The 27,448-nt window shown below is 38.1% G+C and overlaps 1 protein-coding gene across 3 annotated transcripts in view; it reads right to left on the reverse strand.

Annotated features, from left to right (window-relative positions):
- Positions 1 to 27,448, reverse strand: part of FAM126B (family with sequence similarity 126 member B) — a 1,024,500-nt gene that overhangs the window by 213,420 nt on the left and 783,632 nt on the right. For all 3 annotated transcript variants that reach the window (XM_044075704.1, XM_044075703.1, XM_044075705.1), the window contains 2 exons: positions 10,145 to 10,261; positions 834 to 921 (listed from right to left, as the gene is read on the reverse strand). In XM_044075704.1, the coding sequence (XP_043931639.1) occupies positions 834 to 921; positions 10,145 to 10,261 (205 nt within the window). The remainder of the gene's footprint in view (positions 1 to 833; positions 922 to 10,144; positions 10,262 to 27,448) is intronic.

The following is a 27,448-nucleotide window of genomic DNA, read 5'->3' on the forward strand; positions in this document are numbered from 1 at the left end:
TCTTAACCAAGTGGAGTTCTAAGGTGGCCAGTCCTGTGCTACCACTGTGCACTTACATTGTGCAGCTGATAGGAAACTGTTATGCAGAAGTGTGCACCATCTAGGGAGCCAGTAATTACAAGCTTGCCATCAAGGGGGGGGGGGTGCTCCCAAGAGAAGAGGGTAGTCCAGCCCAAGACCAGCAAGCTGGCCTGGTCCCTACCATACAATTTTTAACAAGAAACAGAAAGCCAACTGAGGTTGCTATTCAGAAATGAATTGGCTATGGGGGTTCTTACTTAGACCAGGAATAGCAGTCTTCATCCCATTGGAATGAATGGACCAAGTGGGTGAAAATACGGGAATCACTGTAGCAAGGTCCTGTGATGAAGCAAAAAAAAATGCCTTTCTTAAAGTTCAAGATGCCATTTCTCCTGTACTACTGCAGATAAGAATAGAATCTGCTAAAATTTTACAAGCAGTCATCCAAGAATAACTCTCTGAACACTTAATGGGAACTTGTCAATCCATTTTGGAGATGTATCTACTTATATAAAAGGGAGGTGAAATAGCAGTCTGGGAACAGTTTTCGTGAAAACAGTCAGTTGGATTACTTCAAAACTATACCAATATTCCAGCTTCTGCTTTTATTAGGATTTTTGTCTATATCTAGTTAAGCAGTGCAAAGTGCTGTTCTTCTGACATCCACTGATATCATTTGACTGTTGTGGTAAATTAAGCAGGTCAAAACAATACTGTATGAGCTAAAAGCATTGTTCTGGTTAATTACTTGTAGAAATTGTGTACCTTTCTTGCATTTTAAACCAGTTGCAGTGTTTCAACCCTACACTTACCAAAAGAGGTTGTGAATAAAGTTCTAACTGTGCTCTGTAAATTATGTCATCCAGTGCTTCCCTTCCAAGGTCCCATTCTCCATTGTATCTAGAAACAAAATCACATACAACCAAAAAAGTGAAATACTGAAGTGTCAGCATGTAAGTAAGCAAGTTACTTACTCCTACACATAAGATAATCAGTTACAAGCTGTACAATGGTGTGATTACAGAAGTCATTACAGCAAAATAAATTAACTGACCTATGCCATCACTGGAAAAGGACATTTGAATTTCTTCAGTAAATTTCGATTTGTATACTGGCATACTGCCACAATCTACTTTAACATAACACAACTGAGTTTCTTAACTAGACCTTGCTGAGCCTACTGGAACTTGGATTTTCTTCCAATAACACAGGCTCCCACGGATGGGTCTACATAAGTAGTTTCCACTGCATGTGGCCCACATATTGAGCAGTGAAGAACATGCAGACTTGAAGGAACATTAAATGAAGGTGTGTACACGGACGATAGCTGTAGCTCTCAGTATCCACCCTTTCATGGTATAACTCAAAAGCTAGTGCCATCTTTATTTATACAGCCAGTAATCCACTTAAAACAACTAAAAAACAATGTCTTCTTGGTTGCTCACCAATCGTTATCTATCGGTAATAGCAATCATGCTTCATTAGCTTCTTGGCTTCATTTATGAAACTGATTACCTCATTTGGTCTGCACACCTTCTTGGAGAATTAATGTCACCAGTCTGAATCTACTGCCTGCATTGTAATATCACGCTGTATCACACATTAACATTTCTATAATGTATATTTTGATTTTAGCATGGGTCCAAGTGTATTTGCAGAAATTATTGAGTACAAGAACTTTACAAGAAAGTGAAAATGTGCTGCGACTTTTTTATGCTTTTCCATTTTATCTTGTAGAAAGTTTTTCTGATGCATAGGGTGTGTGCCTTCCGTGGAAGGTTGGGCGCCGGGCCTGCAACTCGACACTGTAAAACTCCACTGCCAATCATGAGCGGACAAGTGATCTGCTGTGGCGACCCTTAACCGGGAAAAGCCGAAAGAAGAAGAAGATTCAACTTCAATACAAGCAAGCTGACCTGAATTCCTGAATGAAGAATATGTTACCACAACACAAGGTTTATTGATAACTCCACCGTTACAAATGATATGCGTCAGATTATAATAACCTACCAGACTAAGTCAGAGAATAAAGAAAGATGGTGCTCAAATAGCATGACACTTGTTTTACAGGCTCTCATCCTCTGCCGTCCACTTAGTGTTGTAAGTTATTACACAAAACAAAGAATTAAGTGGGACTCAGGAATGTATCAGGTTTAATAATGTAGCACAACTATAGTCCTCACTACAGAGAGAAGCCTGGAGTCTTTCTCCCATTCAACTGGTGCCATTGCAGCCCTCTCAGTCTTTAATGCCCTAATTGCCTTCTTGTAGTCTTTCTCCTCAACTACCCTACATCATTCACCCCACCTTATGTTTGTCTATTCACTTCCTCTTAAGACTAGCCACATAATGCTACATAGCCAAATTGGCCTTATCATCCTTGTCCATTTTTGTATTTTCTTCAAACCTTGCCCACAGCATTCCATCCCTGATCCATTCTTATAACTTGCTCATTTGCTCAATCTGCCTCAAGACAGTGACTTCGCTATAATTCTGTACCACCCTTAGCACAATCTACCTCTCTCCCTGAATCCCCCCACACTACTGTAATTCAGCCTTCATTTCATATTCCCTCCTGTAGGCACACTAAACTGGTATCTCTTACCCGCTCCACTTTTATTATGACCAAGTTCTCAAATGTCTTCTTTGTTGTGCAGACAAATCAGCTGACTTTACCCTTCATGATCCAAATCCTCATCCATCCCCCTGAAATGTCTGGGGTTGGTAGCCTACATCACCCCACAAGTACTCCTATCCTCTTTTTCACCTTTGGTGGTTACCCTAAGTTGTGACACTCCCCATTCCCCCACCCTTTCATGGGGTGCTGTAACTTCTATCATCATCCCATTGTGCATTTCTGTCATTACTAAATAACTAATGCATTGGCATCTCCGTGTCTCAAATCACCTCTTGTCACAAGCTCATTTTTTGTTTTATACCAGCAATGTTCACCCCCCCCTCCCCCTTGCATGTTTGTGCGGCTCATTCATTCTTCCTGTCAACATCTACTAGCCATAGTCTAAATAAACCTTATTTGGTCCTATACTATGTCCCTTATGCATTTTAATCACCCTGCCTACATCTGAGTACCTGCGAGTCTCTTATGCTACCATCTTACAATGAGTTTAAACATTACAGTCATGGAGTTTTATCTTTTCACTTCTCTTTCAAAAGCAGCCTATGACTAATATACAGCAGCCCTTTCTGGCAGATCTTCCCCATCTCTCTCTATCAGCCTTAATCCCTTCTCTCCTGAACACTGCTGCAGACATTTATTAGAAGCCCAAATTCAGTCCCTTCTTCAGTGTGTTGTTACTGGCATACAAAGTACTTCTGAGAATGCTTCCCCCAATGCCTATTTCTTAGCATTTCTCTATGACCTTCCTGTTGTCTCCTCATCTGTCTCTTCTGATAAGTCTCTGGTTTCCACATACACCTCAAAATGTATCCACCCTCTTCCTTGTTAAACACTTTGGCTAATTTACTTACAAAGTCTAAGCCATGAGACTATTTTCAGAGTAAAGTGGTCTTTCCGCTTTCACCAAAAATCCTCTTCTTTGCCCCCATGTTGGCTCTGCTCTTATGTCTCAGGTCATGACCTGTGCTACTATTCTCCTGCATTCTGATTAGAGTTCACCACCTTCATCACTGTTTCTGCTACATGACTACCTCTCTGCAATGTGCTAGACTCCTTTTCTCCTTATGCAGTCTTTCTACAAACTCTCCAACACTGTGGTCTGCTCCTGGATCCTCTTCCTCCGATTCATTTCAGACCCTTCTTTCTTCTACCAGCTTACTCTCCTGTTCTCTCTGTCCATCCCCTCCTGATGATAGTTTCTATATTCTGTCCTCATAACGAGTACTACTAGATCTAGAACCTATATGCTCAGTATTATCTAGGTCCAGAAGTTGTGTTAAGTGCCCCATTTTTTTGTTACCGGGTGGAAAGAGGAGTAAAATCTTTTCTCTATTCATCACCAGGAACACTGTGATGTCTATTGTTTTTCTAAAACGATGCTGACCTTTGCCTTTGTTGCAATCTTCTATAGAGGTGGTGCGTCCAGGTAGTTGTGGGTGCACTGATTTCTTTATGACCTTTGCTCTGAATGGCTCAGTATCTACTCTCCAACCAACTTTCTGTAAGGGAGGAGAGACTCTAGGGAGCCGGCTAAGGGTGAATCAGGCCTGATACTAACAGCTGCACTGAATGCTTCCCCCATCAGCTTGAGTATGTCTGTGCTCTGCCTATGCGCTTGGTAGTGCTACTGTTCTGCCTGATGAGAACTGCAGGTGTCATACAGGAGTTGATGGTGGCTATGATTCCTAGATTAACTCTTATGAGGATAATAGTAATATTTTCTCAATACATTTACTGTAATCTTCCATGTCTGAACTAGACAGCAGAAGTGCCTCAAGGAGCAAGCTGTTTGCCTTAAGTTCACAAGGAAAACTGGCAAAGCATACAAAGCACTAGTGTCATACTTCAGGATATCTTTCAGAGTCCTGCCAGCTGGATCTAATCCAACATAAGCTTTGATCATGCTAGAGGAGTCAAAGCTCTCCTCAGATTATGCTCACACTAAATTTCCTTTGTTGGATAAGGCAGTCTCCAAGACTATTACAATGTATAGCTAACAACAAGCATTAGTGTAGTATGTAGGTCGGTGTCCTCGTGGCTAAGTTGGAAGGTGGGGATACATTTTTCCTATGACAGTCTTGAATGACATACCTCCATAGCTGTAGGAAGTAGAATTTTAATTCAAATATGAGTATTGCCATTCTTCTTTTGGGTTGTCAAGGATACCATGACATCTCATTTAGTTACTCATAAAGCAAAAGGTGGCACAGAAGGGAAACAATGGCTGCCAACCTTCTTTCTCATGGGGTGGGGGTCACAGTATCTAGATGAAACTATGTCGTTTTTAATGTATTCTGAACAGCATCCGATACTTATGGACCATCTACACATTTTTCTCTTCTGTGTTATGCTTTCAAGAACTTCTGTTGGAAACCATCCTTTCTGGATACATGGCATAGAGGATATATCTCTAAATGAGTGTACCGACCAATCAGAAGATGAGAAGTCTAATTATCACTGGCTTCATGAGGAGATTCCATTACTTAAGGAGTACTAAGTTTACCTGTATGGATTCTCAGACTGACAGTATTGTGAGGAGGTTATACTGCACCATCTTTCATTCGTCTTCTATCAGAGCAGTTGGAAAAGAGCAATGGTGGGACGTCTTGGCTCTTTCTAATGATTTTAGAGAGCTAATCTTTGTCCTGATAAGACAGACTATCCACTGGCTGCAGGCTCTTGTACGGTGGAAGAACTGGCGTACATATTAGGGCCAAACTGTAGTGCTTGAGGCCAACACTACTAAAAAGGAGAACTGCAACAGTGGAATGAGATGCAACACCATTAATCCCACATATGAACCCAATAACCAGAACATTTCTTACAAAAGATGTTAGGAACACAATAAAGCTTTTTTGCTACTGAATATAAAAAATGGAAATAGCTACTGCCAGCACTGTATATTCCACAGCTGGTAGTCTACATGAACGACTCAATGAAAAAGGTTGGTACCACAGTATGTACCACCATGCTGGAGTGTGAGGCAGAACATTTAGCACAGAAGATGGACTTGTAAATAGCCCATGACAAGGCCCAGCAATACCAGATGATCACTGACAGATGTTCTAACTGGAGCTAGGATTAATTAACAAGAACTGTTGAATATTCATTCATTCCTTAATTAATTTCATGGTACCCTATTTTATCCTAGTCAAAGTCAAAGACAACTAAAGCCACTGCAGAAAAACAAGTACAAAGCACATAACAATACTGGATGGGATACTAGTCCACTACCAAACACAAACACCCATGCTTATAGGCAGTTTGAAGGCAGTTTGAAGGCCTGCCAACTCAATTACCTGCAAGAATGACGCATCTAGTATAGATCGTCATGGGCACATGGTTTGTGAGCAGATAAAGATAGAGATGGCAGAGCCTTTAAGATGTGCCATATAATTCTGTCAGTCCTTGACCAGGAGTTGGCAATGTTGCCAGTGCTGTTAGAGACAAATGCTAACAAGACAGACAGGCAGGACCACTCTCTTCACCACCACCACTGGGGTCACTGCCAAATACAATTGAATCGTAACAAGCTATTGGGGTGAATTTGAAGGCGTACAAGAAATACTGACTTGCTTTTCTCCTTCAGTGGTACATATTCTGCTGTACTGCACTTATCTTTCTTATGTGAGTGCTCTTTCTGTTGTCCCTGTTGCAGTACCTTCCCTCTCCATATCCTTGCTTTTATGCTGGAAAGTACAACTGGACAGACTCACACTATGTTGCATTTCTTTAGACGGCATACCTTTCCATACTCACTGGTCTCCTGTACAAAAGGAACTTTCAAGCACTTCCTCCTTTGCTTAATTCCCAGTAAGCTATACTTCTGCTTCCACAGCACAGGTAAATGTTCCATACTACAGCAAACTCTGAAATGATGCTTAGAAAAATATGGGAACAGAATCTTGAATTTAAGTGGCAGACATGATACCATGTGACTGCCCCAGCCAAGAAACGCAGTAGATTTTGGAGTACTAACGTGCACAAAATTATTTCCTTTGCATGTGCACTGCTTCCTCTCTAATAATGATGCCAAAAAGTGCATCACTCTTGTGTCTAAGGATGCTGTTGACTGGTTTCAGCTGATCAAAGAATGGTAAGTACCTTCAGTGCACATTGAATCACATAGTGCATGTGACACAGTGACTGACTCACAGTCTAGCATAGCCCATATTCTAGTTAAAAAAAAATAAAAAATCTGCCTGCTGGTGAGCTTATTAATGCCAGTATAACACCCACAACAAGACACTTTTGGAATCAAAAGAAAGAAACATCATAACATAATGCAAGTGCTTGAAGAGAGTACAAATAAAGTATCTGTTTGTGCAAGTTAGCCTTTACTTATGTTAAAAAAAAATCCAGCCACCTTGCATTACTTTTCAAGACACAAGATAACTTGACTCCTGTCACTCCTGCATGTCACGCCAGTGCAATATTTTTTTATAAAGCACTGTTATTTCATTCCTGCAGATTTCCTCATCAATGATTTATGTCCCTGCTCACCCTTTAAATGACATATTCAACCCCTCCAGTACTGGTGAATAATGGACGGGACTCTTCATTTGAAGGTCTCCCTCTGCAAGACAGGAAGCCGTATGGATTACTGAATCAGAGTTTCTGGTGCAAGCCAAGGGTGGGAGTCTGGTGCGGCCACTATACTGTGGCTAGAATGATACTTTTAATCCATGAGGTCCCCATGAAGGAGCATTCATTGCCAATGTCCTTTGGTCTTATACATGTGATACCTGGACAAAAGCCTTCCACGCATACATACACGCAGACATTGCCTTTCTCTTGTTCATTAAAAAATAACTCCCATGCTACAATTAGCCCAACCCTCCCTTCAAAAAAGGGGAGCTGTCCCTCAGCTACTATCACCAGCTGAACCCCAGTTACTGGCAGCAGGACTGAGTGTTCTTTCTAAAGTACAAATCTGTCCTTGTCAGAATAATGAGAGTATATTATAATGATAAAAAGATGGAAGGATGCTTGGACTCAGATCCACAACTTTTTACAGCATCAAAAGCTCATCTCAATCAATCCCACAAATATATCAAATGGCAGCACTGAAATACAACCAAAGCATTGTCCACAACAGATTGAAGACTAACAGATAATCAGGAAGCAATGAAGTTAGATAATGTCTGTGACCAACAAACTTAAGTAAGACAGTGCCACTAAAGTGCAACTATTTCAGTTTATGAATACTCAAAAGAGCAGCCGAGTGATTGTTCCCTAATCCTATAATACTTTGACTGGAGTTAGCAGTACACTCCACAGCAGGCATCAGTCTACTCAAGAAAACAGCTCATCAGAAATGAAGTACTAGTCATAATACTAGAAAGGAAATCACACACAGTCCAATAACTTCCCTATGGAAATAACGCTATATATGTTCTAGTAGGTCAAGAACTAATAATGATTAACTGGCTAGATTTTAACCTTTCCATACTTAATGAAACAGAAAATTGACTATAAACAAAAAAATATTAAAAGCCTCTAGTTTTGTGTCCTTGGAAAGATGTACCACATATGCTTTGAAACCAGCGCATGTTCAGTTCCTAATAGGCTTACACAGCCTCCTGTATCTGCAGCAATGACTCCAGCAAACACTGCAAATCTAATCAGTATACAAACGTCGCTTAATTCATTTTACAGTACTTTATCCTCCATCACATATGGGCTAATGTTAATATAACTGGTTCAAACTGATTTGATTGTAGCCACTTTCATTCTAGTGAAGCCAACTTCCTTGAAACCACTATACAGAATAAATGACAATTACATTTGGGGACCTCCACCCCACACAAGTTAATTAAATATTCTTCATAGTTGAACAGCTGTGGTGAAATGGCAGACCTGCTGCAAACATATTCCCATACCATACCTTCAGCACTAAGCTGCAATGGAAAAAATAATTATACAGTAAAATAAGAAGGGAAACACAAACTTAGGCAAATATTCCAACAAAAACTAAACAAAAAAATCAAAACCACGTGGGGGTGTATGGTTTATTTTTGTGCTCTTTTTTTCAAAGTGAATTTCAAAGTTGCTTATTCATTGACAGTAGTGAAATGACAAGAAATCGAGGAAAGGTGGTAGTCTTAAAACTCCAGATGGCAAGTAGAGAGTGCAGATCCATAGTTAGATGGGATGTTTTGAGGTGACAGCTTTAACAATTCATCATTTTCTTTAATGCCAGTGAAACTTGAGAATGACCATCTTCATTTCAGCACAGAAAAATCTGTGATTGACCCTAATAACAGGAGCTGGCGTACCGGCAGACTGTTCACCTCAGCAGCAGTACCTATAGGTGTGAGGAGTGGTGAAGCACTCAATAGGTGGATGGGCAGATTTTTTAAATTTAAAATTCAGGTGTTTCACCACAGAAGTATTTCCTTAATTCAAGGGCATATGCTGGAGGTCTGGGTACTCTATACTGTCCAAACATAAGATAGATCGGCCCAGATCAAATGTATACTTGCATTATAACTTACTTCATATATGCAAAGTCTGAGTTATGATGCTGAATACAACAATGGAAGGATGATAAGGTTTATAAAAGGTCACGCCCCCAATAAAATGTGTTTACTGCCAATATGGAATAATAGTAGATCTACACAGAGGAGGAAAATGTACACTGTGAGTGTGGAAGGGGGAGAATAGTAAACCATGCTTTTACTGGTCTGAGGAGAGCTGTCTTTACATCACCATCGCAAAACAGCTTCAACTGGCACTGAAGGATGGAGCATTTTCAATGCTCTGGAACTAAGAAAAGGTAGAGAAAAGGAAATTCACATGAGTTAGTTGCAAGAGGTTTAGGAACCTGTGAATGATTTTTACTCCTTGTGTACTACGCAGAGCTTTGAATATACTCATTTATGAATTCAGAAGGAATTTCTCAATCTCCTTTGAAAAGGGTTTCTGTTCATTAGGACAGCCCAGTAAAAAGCACAATAAATAATTGCATTGAGTACAATAAATATCATCTGACACTAAATGAAGAAATTAACTGTGGTGTTTTGAGCTTTTAAGATGCATTCCAATAACCACTGTCTAAACTGCCTCTCTTGCTTCCTAATAAACTAGTAATCCATACTTCAAACACAAGCATGCACACACACACACACACATATATATATATATATATATATATATATACATATATATATATATATATACACAGCACACATGCACGGGCGCGCACACACACACTCACACACACACACACACACACACACACACACACATATACATATCAGCATCATACAGCCTCAGAGGTACATGTGAAAACATGAAATAACAGTACAGAGAAATCACAGCATCAACTGGATGTTTCACAAATGAATATTTGCCACCTGTTCTTTATGGCACTACCAGTTCAGACTCCAACAGGTAAATAATCCGAGATTAAACAATACTGGTATGAAGAAAAAGGAAAAAACTTATGTCCAAAAATTAAAGTCAATAAAATAAGTAGCTTACATGGCATGGTATACTGCTGTAAGCATCTGTACCATAAAATCTGGGTCTAGAACTACACGACCACACGCTTCTCTCCACCTCTTCTGCTGCTGCCGAGGAAACCCGCTCACACATAGCCTGCAAAACAAAGTCACACACAGTTACACAAAGGACTTCACTGTACCACAAAAGGTTTCATACTGTTACACAAACACAACTGCTGCCTACAAAATGTAGTATGATATTAGAGCAGATTAACACAAGGATTATGTGCTGGATGTAAATGTAACAACTGTATGAATAAAGGATTCTGCATGCATACCATATGAAATAGGATCAGGCTACCAACTTTGATGACGTACTTTATTTGAAGCACTGAGGGTCTTGCATGGATAACTGGAAGGAGTCTGTCACAGGATTTCAGTGACTTCTGGTGAAGGTTCATAGAAGCAAAGCTGCATCATACCAATCTAGCAATGAGGTACACTAGACAGCAAGAAGGGCATGGTACTGCACTAAAAGTCTTGCTTCCCGGAAGCACATATTCACATATGACTTTGTACTCTCCTTAAATATATAGCAAGTAAATTGGTTAGAGTTCCTATCAACCCAGACCTGTCTCTTAGATTCCCATATAAGCTTGGTATGTTTTCTTCCCGTACTCTTACTAAAACCAAGCTGCAATTGGAGCGGGCATGCCTGACAAATGGTTATAGGACGAGGAGATAAACCTTTTCTTGGGGGAAGGTTTGTTTCACAATTATAAAATGATGACCAAATATAAAGGGGGTGATGGTAGTGAGTCACAGACTCAGCCCTATAATGCAAAACAAACCTACATAAAGCATAAAAGCACACTTTTGTGGTGTCACAGCACATGAAACACATTAACTAAAAAGAAGAATATAATCACATTGATTAATTTTTTCAACATGTGTATTCTTCAAACATCTGACTAAACTGCATAACAAATTATGGAATTCTACTGGCAAGACACAACACCAAACTCAGAAATGAATCTGCCAAGCTCTCCTACTCAAGTTCCACGTGCACCTAAAGACAGAAAATCTTTGGTGAATCAGAGCTACAGGAAATCTACAGCTGTCATGCCTTTTCCACACCCTTTTTCACTTGTGCAAGGTACTCATAGTTTGACTAGTCCATCAACCAATCTGTTTTAGTGACTCATCACTCTCATCATAGAGAAATTTTTCCCGATGTTTACATCTTTCACCTTCAAGTAGCACTTTTGAACCTACTATCCATCCTAAGTCTTCAGCACTAAACAGTTTCAAGCTACAACTGTGCCAACATCCATCTATCTGAACTTAGGTTTAATAACAGTTATTTTCACAAATGGAAGTATAAAATAAAATTGTTTCAGTGTATTCCACTGAGTTCATTTCTGACAAGACGCCCCTCAGGGGTCTATCTTGAAATCACTATGTTTCAACTTATAAATGAAACATCTCCAGTCTCAGTGTCCTGAACCAACTATTGTCCACTATATTGATGATACAGCCCTCCTACAGAGAGAGAAATCCCTGGTGAAGTTCAAACATCAGAAAATTTCCACCTACTCAGTGCGAGCAAAATTAAATCAGTCCTGTTTGCAGCAGCCATTACTATCCAAAGAAGCATTGGTGTCTTGAGTTATCAGTAGTAAATATCTCGGCATAACTCTAGATTATATCATTCTGTGGTCTCTGCAGACAGACTATTGTTAGAAAATACAATCAGCTGTTTGGCAGAATGTACCATTTAAAGAATCCTTCTTACCCAGCACCAACAGTAAACTACAACCATGACAAGAAATAGGCATTATCTCCATTCAACGACTTTCTGAACAATAGACTATACAAAGTCGACTCCCCCACATTTGATGCTGACCCTTTCCTCAAAGGCATCCACCAAAGCTCCATTCTTGCTCCTCTGCTCTTCTTAATATTCATTAAATATGACCAGCCTCACAACCCCGAATTCTTTAATCTGACTCAGATCTAGCCCCTCCAAAGCTACAGCTGAAACTTCTCTCAACTCATATTTACATGCCCTTCACCTCTGGCTCCACAGACTCTAACTGACCCTCAAACCTGCAAAAAACAAAAACGTGCTCTTTGGCACCCATCCCAAACTGAAAACATCCAATCATTCACTAGCCATTACTGATATTAAACAACATCCTATCTTGGGATCTGACTAGACCAGATACTGAACTTTTACCCTCCCACAGACAAAAAAAAAAAAAAAACAGAAACAAAATAAACACTCCCTTTCTGGGCTAGAAAAATCTCTCCATATCCCAGCTAGAGTTGCTACTTGCAAAGGCTTCCTTCTAGCCCATCTGGAATATGGTCTTTCTATTACTGCTGTTGTTTCTAAAAAAAATAAATAAATAACCATCCTACAACCCATCTCAAACAAAATATATGTTGCTTATAACAAATTCTCCACCATGAGAATGCCACACTGCTGCACAATCAACTAAGCCAGTTGGTCACCCATCAGACACAGAGCTGCCCTACTTTTCAGAACTCTGATCTTCTGACTTGTACAGCCTGACTTTATTTTGTCAGTATTGAATTCAGAGGCTCTTCTTTTATTTCAGTCTTCACCACTGGTCTGCACTCAGGGGCACAGTCAGAATTTTATGAATTGTCTAGGATGTAGCCCCCCCACCAACCCCAGACACAGCGTGTTTCCAGACGATTTTCATTTTCACCACTAAAGTAAAAGCCACTTAACATATATAACCATAAACCATAACACATTTGTCATTAAAAATAAGTTAAGGTGCATCTCATTGCACAAAATAATTTGTTTGTTTGTGTCTTTTGGCTTTTCCCAGTTAGGGGTCGCCACAGCGGAACTCCGGTCCGCTAATGATTGGCAGTAGATTTTTACGTGCTGGCTTGCCGGGCCTAATGCACAACACAAAATAATACACATGCATAAATATATATATATATATATATATATATATATATATATTTTTTTTTTAAATGTGTGTTATGTTGCACATAGCATATGCTTGCTACATGCGTATGTATGCAGAATTACACATAGTGATACTGCTAAAACCATATTTACTAATGCTGTCAAATCATATCTTAGTGTTCTATTAGTCAATTTTATTGTTACTAGATTACAAAGGTATTTAAAATGTTCCTTGATGATGTATTCTGCATTTCTCTACTAGGTTGTTGTGATTATACTTCTGCCTAGGCTGCACTGTGATGAGCGCACTGCCCTTCCTCATATCCAGTGCTGTAGGACTGATTAATCAGCATTCACTGTATATGGTATTCTTTTATATTCTGTCCGTTTTAAGTTTTGTTACACTGCATTAACTTTACTGTACTTACACGGTACTCATTTGTACTACATATTAATTCTGCATTTATGTGTAGCTTCATTGCATTTAAATGTACTCACATGGCACTACTTTATATTGTATATTAATTATGTTTCTTCTGTAGTGTTTTCCCCTATGCCTTTAGCAAAACTGGTCCCAATCTAGAAGGAAAATCTAGTTAACAAAACATAAATAAAACACATGAACAAGCCTTCAAACAAGGACCTTAGTAATGAGGGGCATCCATATCATATGCCATTTTCCTGTAACTCCTCTGAAATGTATACTCCAAGCTTTCTCCCATACACCATGGCCCCCATGCCAATTACTAAACTGGTAAGAATCTGCTGAACACACACACACACACACACACACACACACACACACACACAACCAAACATGATGTACCTCTCCTAATCTGGCCTCCAAAGATGAAGCCATTACTGCAGATGGGATACTACCAGCAAATGTCCTATATAAAAATAGTATGGCATCTTCATTTCTGGAGCCAGGATACCTAGCGACACACCCCAGTATTCTCAGGGTTTTGTCACTGCCCCTGAAACTGCATATTAACAACCAGGTAATTCTTCAAATATCCGCCTTAAGGAGATACTTCTAATAATATACACATCAGTCTTTGACCATTCCCCCAGCAAGTCTCTGTTCTGTGTCAAGTATTTGTTCTGTTTTTTTTTCAGATATGTGTATTATCAAGATTTCTTAAGCACAAACAGGGTGGAATACAATTCAGAAGGGAATACAATTTAGGAAAAAAAAAAACTATACCCACACTTAATACGTGCTGACTATAACCTATCGACTAAGGGGACATTTAGTCACTTAAAGGATTCCAAGTATCACACAATGGAAGGAAAATGTTTGAAACAAACTCAGTACGAGATAAGGATGCAAGCCAGCCCATGTATTAAAAAGACATTTAACTAGTAATCATAGCAGCCATTTAGCATTAAGCAAAGGTTTTAATGAAGGTTAAGTGGTGACGTCTTAGGTACTAGCTCACCATAAAATCTGTAAAACAATCTTTAGTGTTTAGCTTGCACTTTTCCCCATTCTGATTGGGTGTGGTAACTGCTGAAGTTCATCTACATTATGTATTATGAGGAAAGAAGGTTTAGATTAACATTTTTGGCTCCAAGGAAGCCACATAAATTGCCTGAATGATTATAGAATTGTAATATAAAGTGGATGTAAGCAATCTGCAGCTTTTCCCAGTACTAAAAACCTATTAATATTACATAAAGCATTTTCAATGACAAATTACAGGAAGAACATGGAGATAAATGCTGAAAATGCAACAATGCAATGAAGCCATTTACAACTTAGATGAGATAATCCCCTACTTTTAAACATGCGCATGGATATTCCTGAAGTGTAACACAGCAATCTGCTAAATATGAAAAAAAAGCCACCACTATTCTAAAACTAAAGTCGATTTTATGGTGCAACAGAAAAATTAAATATATGTGGTCATTTCCAAGGATGTAAGCATGTCCCTTTTTGTCAAAACTCATTCTAGGTGAAGCAAGGCATGCCTTCACTCAAAATCCAGTTAAGAAGTTCTGAGACACCTCATCTTACCTACACAAAAGATGCAGAAACCTTTTTTTTTTGTTTTGTTACAGTAAAAATGGCGTGAGCAAAATGAAAATAAAAACTAAGGCTTCATGTTGCTTAAAAATTACAAACATAAAAAGCATTGTAGCAGTACTGAGAAATTCCCATATGAGTGCCCCACCATCAAAAAGGATACTTTACTATCAGTATGATGTAAAGAAACACAGTTGAACCTTATTCAGGAAAGGCTGACTACCAAGAACTTCGCTTAAAGCTCTTAAAGTAATACATGTGTAATAATATAGGAAGTACAGTCCAGAAAATGGCAAGTAAATAACGTGCGACGTACACTCCAGAAATGGCAAATACATTACTTAGTAATTAAAACTTTTTAGAATATGATACTCTGAACTGAATAAATGCATAATACTGGGAATGATAAACTTGTAAAAGGTTCGTCTGTCTGTGTTCGCAGAGTAAAATGAAAATGGCAATGCATTTCTAAATTCCCTCTTCTAGATTTTAGCCTGGCAAGTGCAGAGATGACAGCTAGATCTGTTCACAGCTAAGCAAAAGAGGCACCCCCCCCCCAATGTGCAACTATCCAGATAACATCAGCCACACTAAGTTCCTTGTTTACAAGACCTGCTGCCTCCACAGAAATTATTCTCAGATCAGAGCTGTGATTACTCACTCTTGTACAGACATGACTAGCTGTGCTTTTGTTTTACATTCTAAACTAACAAAAATATGTCCTCATGGCTAAAATTTCAGTGCAGTTTGTAAAAGCACAAAAAACTATGTGGGTCTACAGGCACAAGGTAGATAACAAGGGTTTATAACTTCTCCTCTGTGTTATGACTTAAAAAGACTGTCATATTTTTTCTTATGCTAATACTCTTCCCCTGTTAGCACTATCCTTTCTGGGATATAAACTGCCATACTTTCTCTCTTCTATTTTCATTTTTTTTGTAAGCATATACTGAATCTGTGTAATCCAATACGCTAAACACTGGACTAATTGCAAGGAAAGTTCACTGCTACTGAAGCCTGTCCATTCACTTGTATGCAAAGATGCGGCAACAGAGTTGGGCACCTGGGTGAAACAACCATGGTCTCTGCTTAAATATAACTTGTAAACTATCATACTCACTTATTTTTGAGGTAAATGGGACTGTGACCATTGGGCCTAGCTGGTTAACAAAAGGGTATTATGATTATTTATTATACATATTCATATCTGTGTATTTGTGCACATCCATCCATTTTCCAGTAACTTGCATTATCCTTTACATGGTCATGAGGATGGTGGAACCTATCTTTGCAGCCAAGGGGTGCAAGGCTTTGAAGCTCATTCTGGACAGGGTGCCAGTTTATTGCATAATGCACTTATTCATTGCCTCATGTACTGCATAGCTATGGAAAAATTATAAGATTGGCAAATCAACCTACTGCATGTCATTTGGAGGTGGGAGGAAACAATAGCATTCAGAGATGAATCACGTGAACTAAAGGGGGTCATGCAACTCTGCACAGGTGGCATCTATGACAAGAACCAAACTGCACTCTCTCTCTCTGTATATAAAATATATAAGGGAGAGAAAAAGATAAATAATTTCCCTAAAATAATTACATTTCTGCTTCGGGAAGAATTTTGCTCCTACGCAGGAACCATGTTTTTTATCAGAATTAAAGTTAATTTTTGCTGTTTGCCACATCTGCAATCTGTAACACTAATCAGCCAACTGATTCTCCATAAAATAATGATTTTGAACTAGAGTGTCCTACATATTTTATCTTGTTACATAAGGGTCTAAAGGCTGCCTTCACTGAAGGTTGGGCATCGAGCTGGCACCTTGGCACTGTAAAAATCTACTGCCAATCATTAGCGGACTGGATTTCCGCTGTGGCAACACCTAACCGGGAAAAGCCGAAAGAAGAAGAACAACATAAGTGTCTAAAGGCATCCTTTAAAATTTTGATATTTTATTTGTTCATCCATGTACACTTAAACATTGGTAAGGGAAATGCTGTGAAGGGTACATTAGCTGAGCAGACAAGCACCACAGAGAAAGAGAACTGCTGTACACTGAAAGACAAAATGTAGTAACAGCCAGAGGCGACCTGAACTTGATTCCTGCAGCTATACAGAAGGCCTGTGGCTATGTAGTATTACCTACTTTTTGCTTTAATATCCATCTCTATATCTCTTTTTTAATATAAGTGGATATTGCTTTAATTTAATTATACATTTTTCATCACTCTCTGACCTCAAAATCACCTACAATAATACTTGGGCTTCATAACTTGCAGCTTTCTGATTTTGACTTTCTGCAGTTTAATTTCTACACAGACACACACACACTCTTTTCCCCCTGTTTAATCCAGTTTTGACCTTGCTTTATGCTTAAGACCATTATTTCCCAAATCCAACCTTCTGTTAAACCGTGAGTTACTTCCACTACAATTTACCAGCTCAGGTTTGCAGGATGTAATATCTTAATTTATCAGACTTTATTTTGTCATTTCATAGGTCCTAATGATTTTTGCATAGCAGAGTAGTTTGTCTCCATACTACACCACTAAGTAAGCTGCCTCTTTAATGACTGCAATTTTGCACCTTCATGAAAGATTACACTTTGGAGTCTACATTTTAAATGTAGTGCCCTTTGAAACTGACAACATATTTTGTAGTCTCATTTTCTTACTGTACATAAACTGCTATCTGCTGTACTATAATTAATATACTTAATTTTCTCTGCCCTGCTATTGTTACTCTAGACATTCTGATAAAGTATTTGCTTCCCTCTGGGCCTGCATCTACATCTTATCTTTCCACATCTGATTTATAGTTCAAGTGCCATCTACCCTAGTATTTTTTTCCTATAATTTTTGCCCCTCTGCCTACTGATACCAGTTCTCCCCTACTAAAGCACATTCATTCACCAGTGGTGGAAAATCCCCCGGTCAACGGTGTTAAGTAGTACTCAAGGGGACCTCCACACAGGGAGATGTCAGGGTTGTCTGTGCCCTAATCAGCATCCCAGCTGTAATGGCTTTCTCATTTAATTGTGAATGACCTGATACCTCCCCTGGTAGTGATATGAGAACTTGTATCAACAAAGGGGCCATCTTTGTATGTATGCTCTTCCACATACACGGACTACGGCTATTGTCATCAGCTCTCCGTATCTTGAAATGCCACCACTCTTCAGAATAGGAAGTGTCAGCAGAGCAGTGGTGTGCATCAACTGGGACCACCATCCTTCCTCCCTGCTTGCACCATCATGCACCCGAGCTGCTAACTGAATTTCGATCACCTGGTCCACAGTAAGGGATTTAACTCTCTATACTTTCTAGTCTTTTCTATTAAACCAAAGGTTAACCTCGGGGTATACCATTTTTTCTGTTTTTCTTGCAGTTTTAATTTCCCTAAGGATTGTGCCTCTCTTTTTATATTCCTTACCCTTTCTTGACAATGTATTCACATTAACTCCCCTCCCCCATATGATGTATACTGGAGAAAATATCTCTAAGCCTTCATCAGTCTCCTCTTCTTGATTCCTATCTAGAAACATTGGTGGCTTTTTGATTTTAGTTTGATTAGCACCCCCTTGCCATCAAGCATCCCTCTCACTGAGTTCAACAGACCTATTTGTTCTTCCAGGTTCAAGGGCTCAACTTCAGGTTATTAACTTTCCTCAGCCTGAAAGCAAGAGTAAAACACTGGGAATGGTGCCTTCATCCTTGAGGGAAGTGTTTTTCCTAGCCCTGAGTGCTAATGTCACATTAAGGCTGAATGGTTTAAAGAAGCTACCTTAGCATTCATTCCACCTTCATGCTCACACACAGGTTATATCATTACACATTATCCCTTCCACAAGCCTGCCATCTTTTTTCTGTGCTCCAACTTGTACCACAGTACCATTAGATGGATGTCAACATGTTCCCAGGTCCGTCAAGAGCCCAAGCAAATTTAAGTCACCTGGCCTGTAGTCAAGACTTTATTCCTCTACACCACAAGCCTGGCAACTTTATTGACCTTCTATCTAATTTACCAGTAAATGAAATACATGGATACAAGGGCAGTTTTTTGAGCAAAAAGTTTGCAACTCATCTCTAAGCTACCTGTTCTTCCTTCTGAGTGGAATGATCTTTTATAGAAACTACGCCTGCTTCTGCCTTTGTCATTCAGCTCTAAATGGTTACTTTTCATCTGTTTTAGTTAATACTGAGAAATATGGTTACCGATCATCAATCACGCATCCACATAGAAAATGACTTCTCCAGTTAATAGTAAAACTGAATTACAAAAATAACATTTCACCTCTGGCATTTCATTCCTGCAGATGCCCATTTCTTGCTTTATGTCAGCCCCTTGTAATCTCTAGTAGATGCTACATCATGGGTGGCTGGCCATTTGTACGGTTACCTTCCATTGTTGTTACATAAATACAGTCAGCTTTGCACACAATCCTTTTGGGAAAAGCAAGCTTTTCCATTGTCTGCAATGTCGCTACACTGGCATTTCTCTTGAATGCAGCTTTCAGTGCAGCATCAGAAAGAGATATTGAGAAGCAAATGAAAAGAGTTTTAGAAGACTTGCACTCAGTGGCAGATTATAATAGGGGAGAAACACATGGCTGCCTATGGTCCACACATTCAGTGGGGCCCATGGCTAATCAGCAAAACGGTTTAATTTTAAAACTCATCCTCACTTATAACATGACTTCATCCAGGATAAAAAGTTTTTAAAAAGTCACTCTCATGGTCCAATGTATAAGAAGTCCTCTCCCCACACACTACAGCCAATAGTAGCAGAAGCTGCCAACAACAAGAATTTCAGGAAGCAGCAGTGCATGGGAGTTGCTACATTTATATGCTGAACTAAATCATTGCAAACATCGCTGGATAAGTGCACAAAGTAGAAGTGCACAGAAGTTGGTTGCTTTGTCTCAGCTGGAAGATTTTTTGAGGGAAACTACTTTTTACCTTTTACCTCAGAGGAGATATGTGTGTGTGCATGAGCTTGAACAATGTAAACGGCATATTTAGTCATGCTTGAATTACACAAGGTTCAAGCCCCATGAAGTCCACATCCAAACAGTAAGTCACTAGCCTACAAATAAGGTGAATCATTAGATACTCGCAGATAATATCAATTATAGTTTCATAATTCTTTCAGAAAATTTAATTTCTTTTACCTTGTGGAACAACACAGCAATTTGTATGGGCAAACCACAAAGCACTGTCTCATTAAGTGGCTTGCTCACAGTCACACAGTAGGCAAATGGAGGCTGAAAAAGTCAAGGGACCAAAGGAAGCAGCTCATTAAAAGCTTGGAGCCCTAAATTCTGTGCCACCTGACAGGCCATCGTTAACCACTTTGTTTTCTGATAAATCACTTAGGATTGCAGATACTCAGTAATGCAGTCAGAGTTTTACAGAATTGTGGTTAAGAAAATGCATGTTGCTTGAGAACCTACTGTTCTGTTTACTTTTTAAGGGAATTAGAGTTGTCTAACAGTTCAAGCTCTGAGATGTGAACAAATTGCTTCTCGTAGTGAAAAGTACAGAGTTTGAAATTGTTAACCTATGTTTGCTTATGGTGTGACTGAGCAAGCTGTAACTGATGGTCACACATCTGTGTGTGTTTGTATAAATAATTTGTTCCCTCATTTCAGTGTTAACTGTGGGTTAATGATGCTGTTTTCTGTTTCAAGGGTGCGGGCTGCTCCTATCTCATGTATAGTATGTGGGAGTAATAAGATTTTTAATAACATAGAATGTAAATGGCTTTACAGGTCTACACAAAAGTAAAGAATGCAGCAAACAAACCCAGGAGCACCAAAGGACCAAGGCAGTAAAACAAATGCTAAATAACAACAAAACCTCCTTGGACCACCACGATAAAAAGCATAAATGATTTATTAAATAAAATAAAGCAAAAAAGCCAGCAGGATAAGTGCTTTCAGGTTTTTGCCCTTCCTCAGATCCTATAATCCTTAATTACATCACAGTTTAAATATCCAAATCCAACTAACAGAAACTCACTAAACTGGCTCACTCCCCTTAAGGGCGGGCTTTAAAGGTATCATTACATTCAAACCAGGAAAATGGCCCGCTCGTAAATCAGCGATCCATTTAAGTTCATTGTACTCGGTTAAATTCACCAAATCACCACCTCTTCTGCCGATCTTTACCAGCTGCAACACCATAAATTTAAAACTGTATCCTGGATTTAATAAAACCTGTTGGGCAGTGGCACTATGTTTTGCCTTCAGTTTGATGTCACTTGTGTGTTGCAAAACCCATTCCTTTAGAATTCTGTTGGTTTTGCCAACATAAAAGCAAGTACAATTGGAGCACTTAGCTAGGTAAACAAGATGTCCCCTACAGCAATCTGCATATATCCTGGGTTGATAGACTTTCGAGGTTACGAGATGCTGGAAGAAATTATCAGGACATATATAATGTCAAGCTTTGCACTTTCTACAGGAAAAGGTTCCCACATGGACTGACACTCTCCTATCATCATAACTAAGTAGACATACCTCCTTACATAACAGTCTTTTTAAATTCAAGTTATATATATTTATCAAGGGATTATAACTAAAGTATTGAAAGAATTCATTTAGGAGGGAAGGAGAGCAAGACTTGAGTGGGAAAAATTGATTCTCCGATTAGGTTTAGGGCTACTTGATTTGACAAGGTACTTTAGATCTCCATTGTTAAATTTCATACATACAACTCAAGTAGAAGTTATACATTAAAGTGGAAATGATACTGATGACATATAGAAAGATCAATAGATAAAGAAACTAGGATTTTGCATCCATGTCATTAAGGAGAATAACAACAACCATACAGAATATTATTCTTATAAAGCAGCAGAAACAGTACAAGAACTAAGGCAGTGCAGGAATAGAGAAAAGAGGTTTTACCAATAGGGATGTTTACAGGTTAGTGTGCAAAAATAGGTGAGTGGGAGCTGGAATTTACTCGAAGAATTTAGCAAAGAAGAAAATGTATTAGTAACAAGTTACTCTGAAGAGAAAGTCAGAGTGGGAAGAGTTGAAGCAGAAGTTTAGACTGGAGGTTAGAGACTATTATTCCTATCAATAATTGATAAAGCAGTAGAGGTAAAGAGAAAGGGACAGTGGTATGCTAAATCAAAGTCTAGCCCTGGCACAGTTTTTAGCTGAATCTAGAGAAGAATCTGCCATTAAAAAAATGGATAATTAGTTCAGCACATAAAATATTTCCTTAACTATGAATACCAACTCTAGAAGGATAGAAAAGATTGTGAAAAGTGAGAAAGGCGATTTGCAGTGGAACAATGGGAAGAAATCTGTAAGTCTGTGAAGTATGCATTAAAGTCTAGAAGGTTTGAGATTTCTGCATTGAAGTCACTGCATAGCTATTTTTCAACTCCAAGTAGACTTCAGAGGATTTTTCCTCAGGTGGACAGCAAATGATGGATTTGTAATGGTGAAGAGAGGTGAATGGAAACATGTTCTGGGAATGTAACAACTCTGCTGATTTTGAGAATTTTCTACAGTGTACTTTGATAGAAATGCTGACATAACAAATGGTTGTAACTAACAAAACAATTCATTTGAATTGGGATATAGGATCTGAATTGCCTAAACATAAGTTTAATGCTATGGAGTGCCAAAAAAGCAATTACTAGAAAATGAAGATCAAAATCTATAATAAATATAGTGGAAGTTCTGAGTACTGTAAAGAAAATAAAGAACTGGAGGTGGAATCCTTAGAAAAAGGAAGGAGCAAATCTCATAGAAATGAATGGAATTTGTAAGAACAATCCATGCAGAATAATATTCAAGAGAAGGATTGAGGTTTAAGGGAAGGCAGGATGTGAACAATTTACATAATTTTGATGTAACTGAAAATTGTTAAAAAGACAATATATGTATACTGCAAGACAGCAACAATACATTATTACACATTGCTTTATTTTATATTAATGTATGAAAACCTATGCTACAGTTTAAAATGTTAAGATTTAATAAAAATGTTTAAAAAAGAAACCAGCATAGACTATGGACCATCACACTGTTCTCTGACATTTCATTATGGACAATGGTAACCTTGCAGCAGCAGGAACTTACAGACATGACAAAAGCATTTGATCTTGTAGACTGCCATTAACGTCATATAGGCATGTTAGCATTGCTAATTAGTTCAACTATTTCCAACTGATATACCATCTTTTCCAACAGAATATTCAAAGATCCTAACTTTACAATCACTCTTCACTAATCAAGAGAGTCTTGTAAAATTCCATTTTAGACCCCTCTGCTAATTTCCATATTCATTAATAGGGACCCCTTGATCTATCACCACCTTGCATTTATACACTACATAGTCATCAAAAGATCCAATCACTCTTAAGATATCAAATCACAACTAGAAAATGAACTTCACTTGCTTGCACAAGATATGACAAACATGACTGCACTTCTCAACAATTCAAAATCAAAGCAATGTTGTTTGGAAATTAACTTCATTCTCCCTCATGCCATAATAAATGCTATAACAATCAACTACTGGATGCAACAACTTCTTTTAAATATGTAAGCATCTGGCACATCCAAAGTCCAAACTTCCAGTTATGGATTGACAAGCAAGAGCCAAAATAAACACTTCACTCTTGTAGGCTTGGAAAATGTAACACTTTTTATCTCCAGATGCTAGGATTGCAATTGGTAAAGGAATTCTACAATTCTAATTTGAATATGGCCTACCCTATTCACTTACTCCTCAAAGAAAAACTCAGTCCACTCAAGTACTACCCAATATAAAAATGCAGATTCACCACACTTGCTTCACAAACAGAACACCACTGTAGCATCCTACACAAAGAAACTTAGCTACCCATACAACAGAGAACAGACTTTCTTCTGAGTGCTCTGTTACTCAGACTACTGTCATTCAAAATACTGTTAGCAGGCTTAGAGTTTAACTCACATAATTTCCTTCTAAAATCTCAGAGCTCATTCAGACCATACATCCACACTTCAAACTTCACAAATCATATTACACAGCAGCAATCACAGGGCTTCCATTTTAGATCTTAAACTGCATGACCTAATATCCAGTGGACATCTTTTCTGTATGATGATTTTTGCTCTGGCCAACTTCTCACTGTAATGTCATTCAGCAACTACATTTCAAAATGTAACCTTTAACACATTTCTGAAATTCTTTTACTTTTGTCTGTTACATGCAACTCCAATATCATGAAAAGTATATTTAGATCTTCTTCCAGCAAAACTTTATCCTGCACTGGTAAATACAATTGCTTTAACATATCTGCTAAGTGTAGCTCCTTGAATAGGCTGTATTTTCACTTTCAAGTCACATTAGTGCTGATCAGTCAATACCTACTACAATCACAGAGGTGCGCCTTTTATCTACAAAGACTTTCTAAACATGTTTCACAAGAAGCAATGGTCTGTCGCCAACTCATGTTTCTCTACCATAAACATTTGAAATTTCACACATCCACATAATACTGCTAACTCTATATTACTTCTGTGCCTCTGTAAATGCTATTGATCCATTCTCAATTAGTTTTTCCCTTCTTTAAGACCACAGCTCCTCTACCATTCACACTGGGACCTTTCTATAATGCAGCTGGCTTTTTTACATTATAATTCCTGAAGGTAGGTAAATGTGTTACTAGATTCTTCAGCATTTTAAAACTTTTTCATGTTCATACTCCATTTATAGGCTACATCTTGCTTCAAAAACTTTCTAACATGGATAATATCGCAGACATGCTATGTACAAACTTTGAAAGACACTGAATCATTCCTATAAATCTTGTTAATTACTTATCTTCTGATTACCACTTGCAACTCTGCTCTGACCTTCACTGAGTTTGGCTTCAGTCTTCCTAGCATAACTTATGACCCATATATTTCAGACCTGCCATACTCAATGTACACTTAGTCATATTTAATTTAAAATTACACTGCCTCAATCTGTTCAGTAAGTGCATTCTTTGCCATGTTTTGTCTGAACCCACAATAATACATCATCCATATTTACAGAATTAAAGGCTTAAAAGGTGTTATAACGGTTCCATGAAACACAGCTGGTGCTGATGAGATACCAAATGGAAGTCTCTAGAAATGACATTCAATAAATGAATATTAAATATACACAACTTGGAGCTTTCTTCATTTAACTTTATCAATAAAAAAATTTGTGTGTGTAATACTGAAAGAAACTCTTGACATTGCAGAAACCACTTCAACAATAAGTAATGGGAAATTCTCTGTGCTGAGATTCTGAATATCAGTGCAAAAGAAAATCTTGTCCTGCTTTACACTTTCACCCACTCTCTGGCTCTATCTGCTTCTTAATGAAACGAGCATTTCACTGTTTTAATTCCTATTTAGTTCATCTTCTGAGAGCTATTGGTGCTCTCCTTGAAGCATGTATTACTATCATAGCATCTGCAATTAAATATGATATTCTCAAGGTAAGATCCCAGGCTTGTAAATAAATTAGCATCACTCATGTAAAATATTTTTCCCTTGGTTGTCTATAGCATTTGAGAAGTTAGTGCAACTGTTAAAGTAAATATTTACTCTGTAGGCTTGTATAATGTGAATATATTTCACTAGGCCAAACTTGCCAAATGACCAACAATATTTGACAAAGTAACTTCCTTCAACAGTAATACTATTTAATAGAGGATCTTTTACTTTTTATATTTATGTTCGCATGTATATATAACCGCGGTGGTGCAGCGGTAGCATTGTTGCCTCACAGCAAGAGGTTCTCCTGTTCGATTCTTGGCTGGAGTGCCTTTTGTGTGCAGTCTGCATGTCCTCCCCGTGGTCGAGTGGCATTCGAAAGACATGCGTGAATGGGCATGCCTTCATTGAAGGTTGGGCATTTGGCTGGCAACAAGGCACCATAAAATCTACTGCCAATCATTAGCGGACCGGAGTTCCGCTGTGGTGACCCCTAACCAGGAAAAGCCGAAAAGACAAACACTTATGTTCACATGTGATTTACTCAGTTTTCTGTGCATGTCTATAAACTACACATTGCTTTTTTCTGTGCTTTTAATCTTAAATGTTTTAAGCATTTTTTTTTTTGTATTATGTTAAATTTTGCACTTGTATTTAAATTCAAAACTCTCTATTTTAATTTTGAGATTCTCTAGCCAATGATCTATCCTACTGCAGTGGTTCTTTATTTGCTGAGTTCACAGCATCAACTTGTTCCATTTTAAAAGTTACAACAAACAACTTGTTTTCATGTTCTGAATAAACAACATGCAAATTCTTTTTAATACTCTTATTTTCTTTGGATATATTTGCAATACAATTCTTTCTGACTTGGCCTATACAAACTAATTAAATACTGAACACTTCTTCTCGTGCCTGTAAGCACATCTACTACAACTGGTTTGAGTTTCAACTGCATAATACTTTATGTCCATCTTGAAGCTCTCATGTCACCTTTGCCTTTCTAATGCATTTTGACTTTATGCTTAATTTTTTTTTATGTAACTCACATTTTATCTTGCACACTTCCATTTCCTCATTTAATTCCTTCAAATACACAGCTGTAATTTCAAACACCACAGCTTCTAAGATGGTCATCTCCACTTCTTTTAAGTGTGCCTGTCATCTATAACTTCTTATACCAAAAATTATTCTTTCTTGTATCAATAAATTCAATGAATCATGCACTTCATCAAATTCAGAGTATTTGGCTAGATTATTTAGCTCTACTTTACAGCATCTTTCCACTGAGTCCGGGTTTCTTGAAAAGAACAAATGGTAGATTTTTCTAGGGTCTTATGAGTTCAGTTTCTCCCTTATTGTTGTTCTTTTGTCTTTCTACGCCTATTAAAAGGCAAGAGTAATAAATATATTCAAAGTTTCTTCTCCTGTGACATGCAGAAAAATGGCACATTATAGCTTTTCAGGCTTCTTGGCTATTCCATTATCATTGAATAATAAATTACATTTCTGAATCTACTGTTTGCAATGTTGTACTAACTCCCTTGTAATAAGTGAATGCCTGGTGGTTGAAGTTGCACCATTTTCCATGAAACACAAAATATTTTAGCTTCTCACAAGATATGCTAGCAAAAAAAAAAAAAAAATCAAAAACTATAGCAAACATCTTTCATTACTCTCTCTCTCTCTTATATATAATTAAACAATTATTAACTCTAACATTAAATAAATTACTTATATTCTGCCTTCCCTTAAAATGCCTCCTCCCGGACATTATTCATTTACCATTAATTGTGACTTGACTTTGAACAGAACAGATGAATTCTGAACTGCAAATTACGTTTCCTTCCATTGTTCAGTGACTTGAAAATTAATTAA

This window comes from Protopterus annectens, chromosome 6.part1 (assembly GCF_019279795.1).
Source record: "Protopterus annectens isolate FY-2018-M chromosome 6.part1, PAN1.0, whole genome shotgun sequence".
In the NCBI taxonomy this organism is placed as follows: Eukaryota; Metazoa; Chordata; order Ceratodontiformes; family Protopteridae; genus Protopterus; species Protopterus annectens.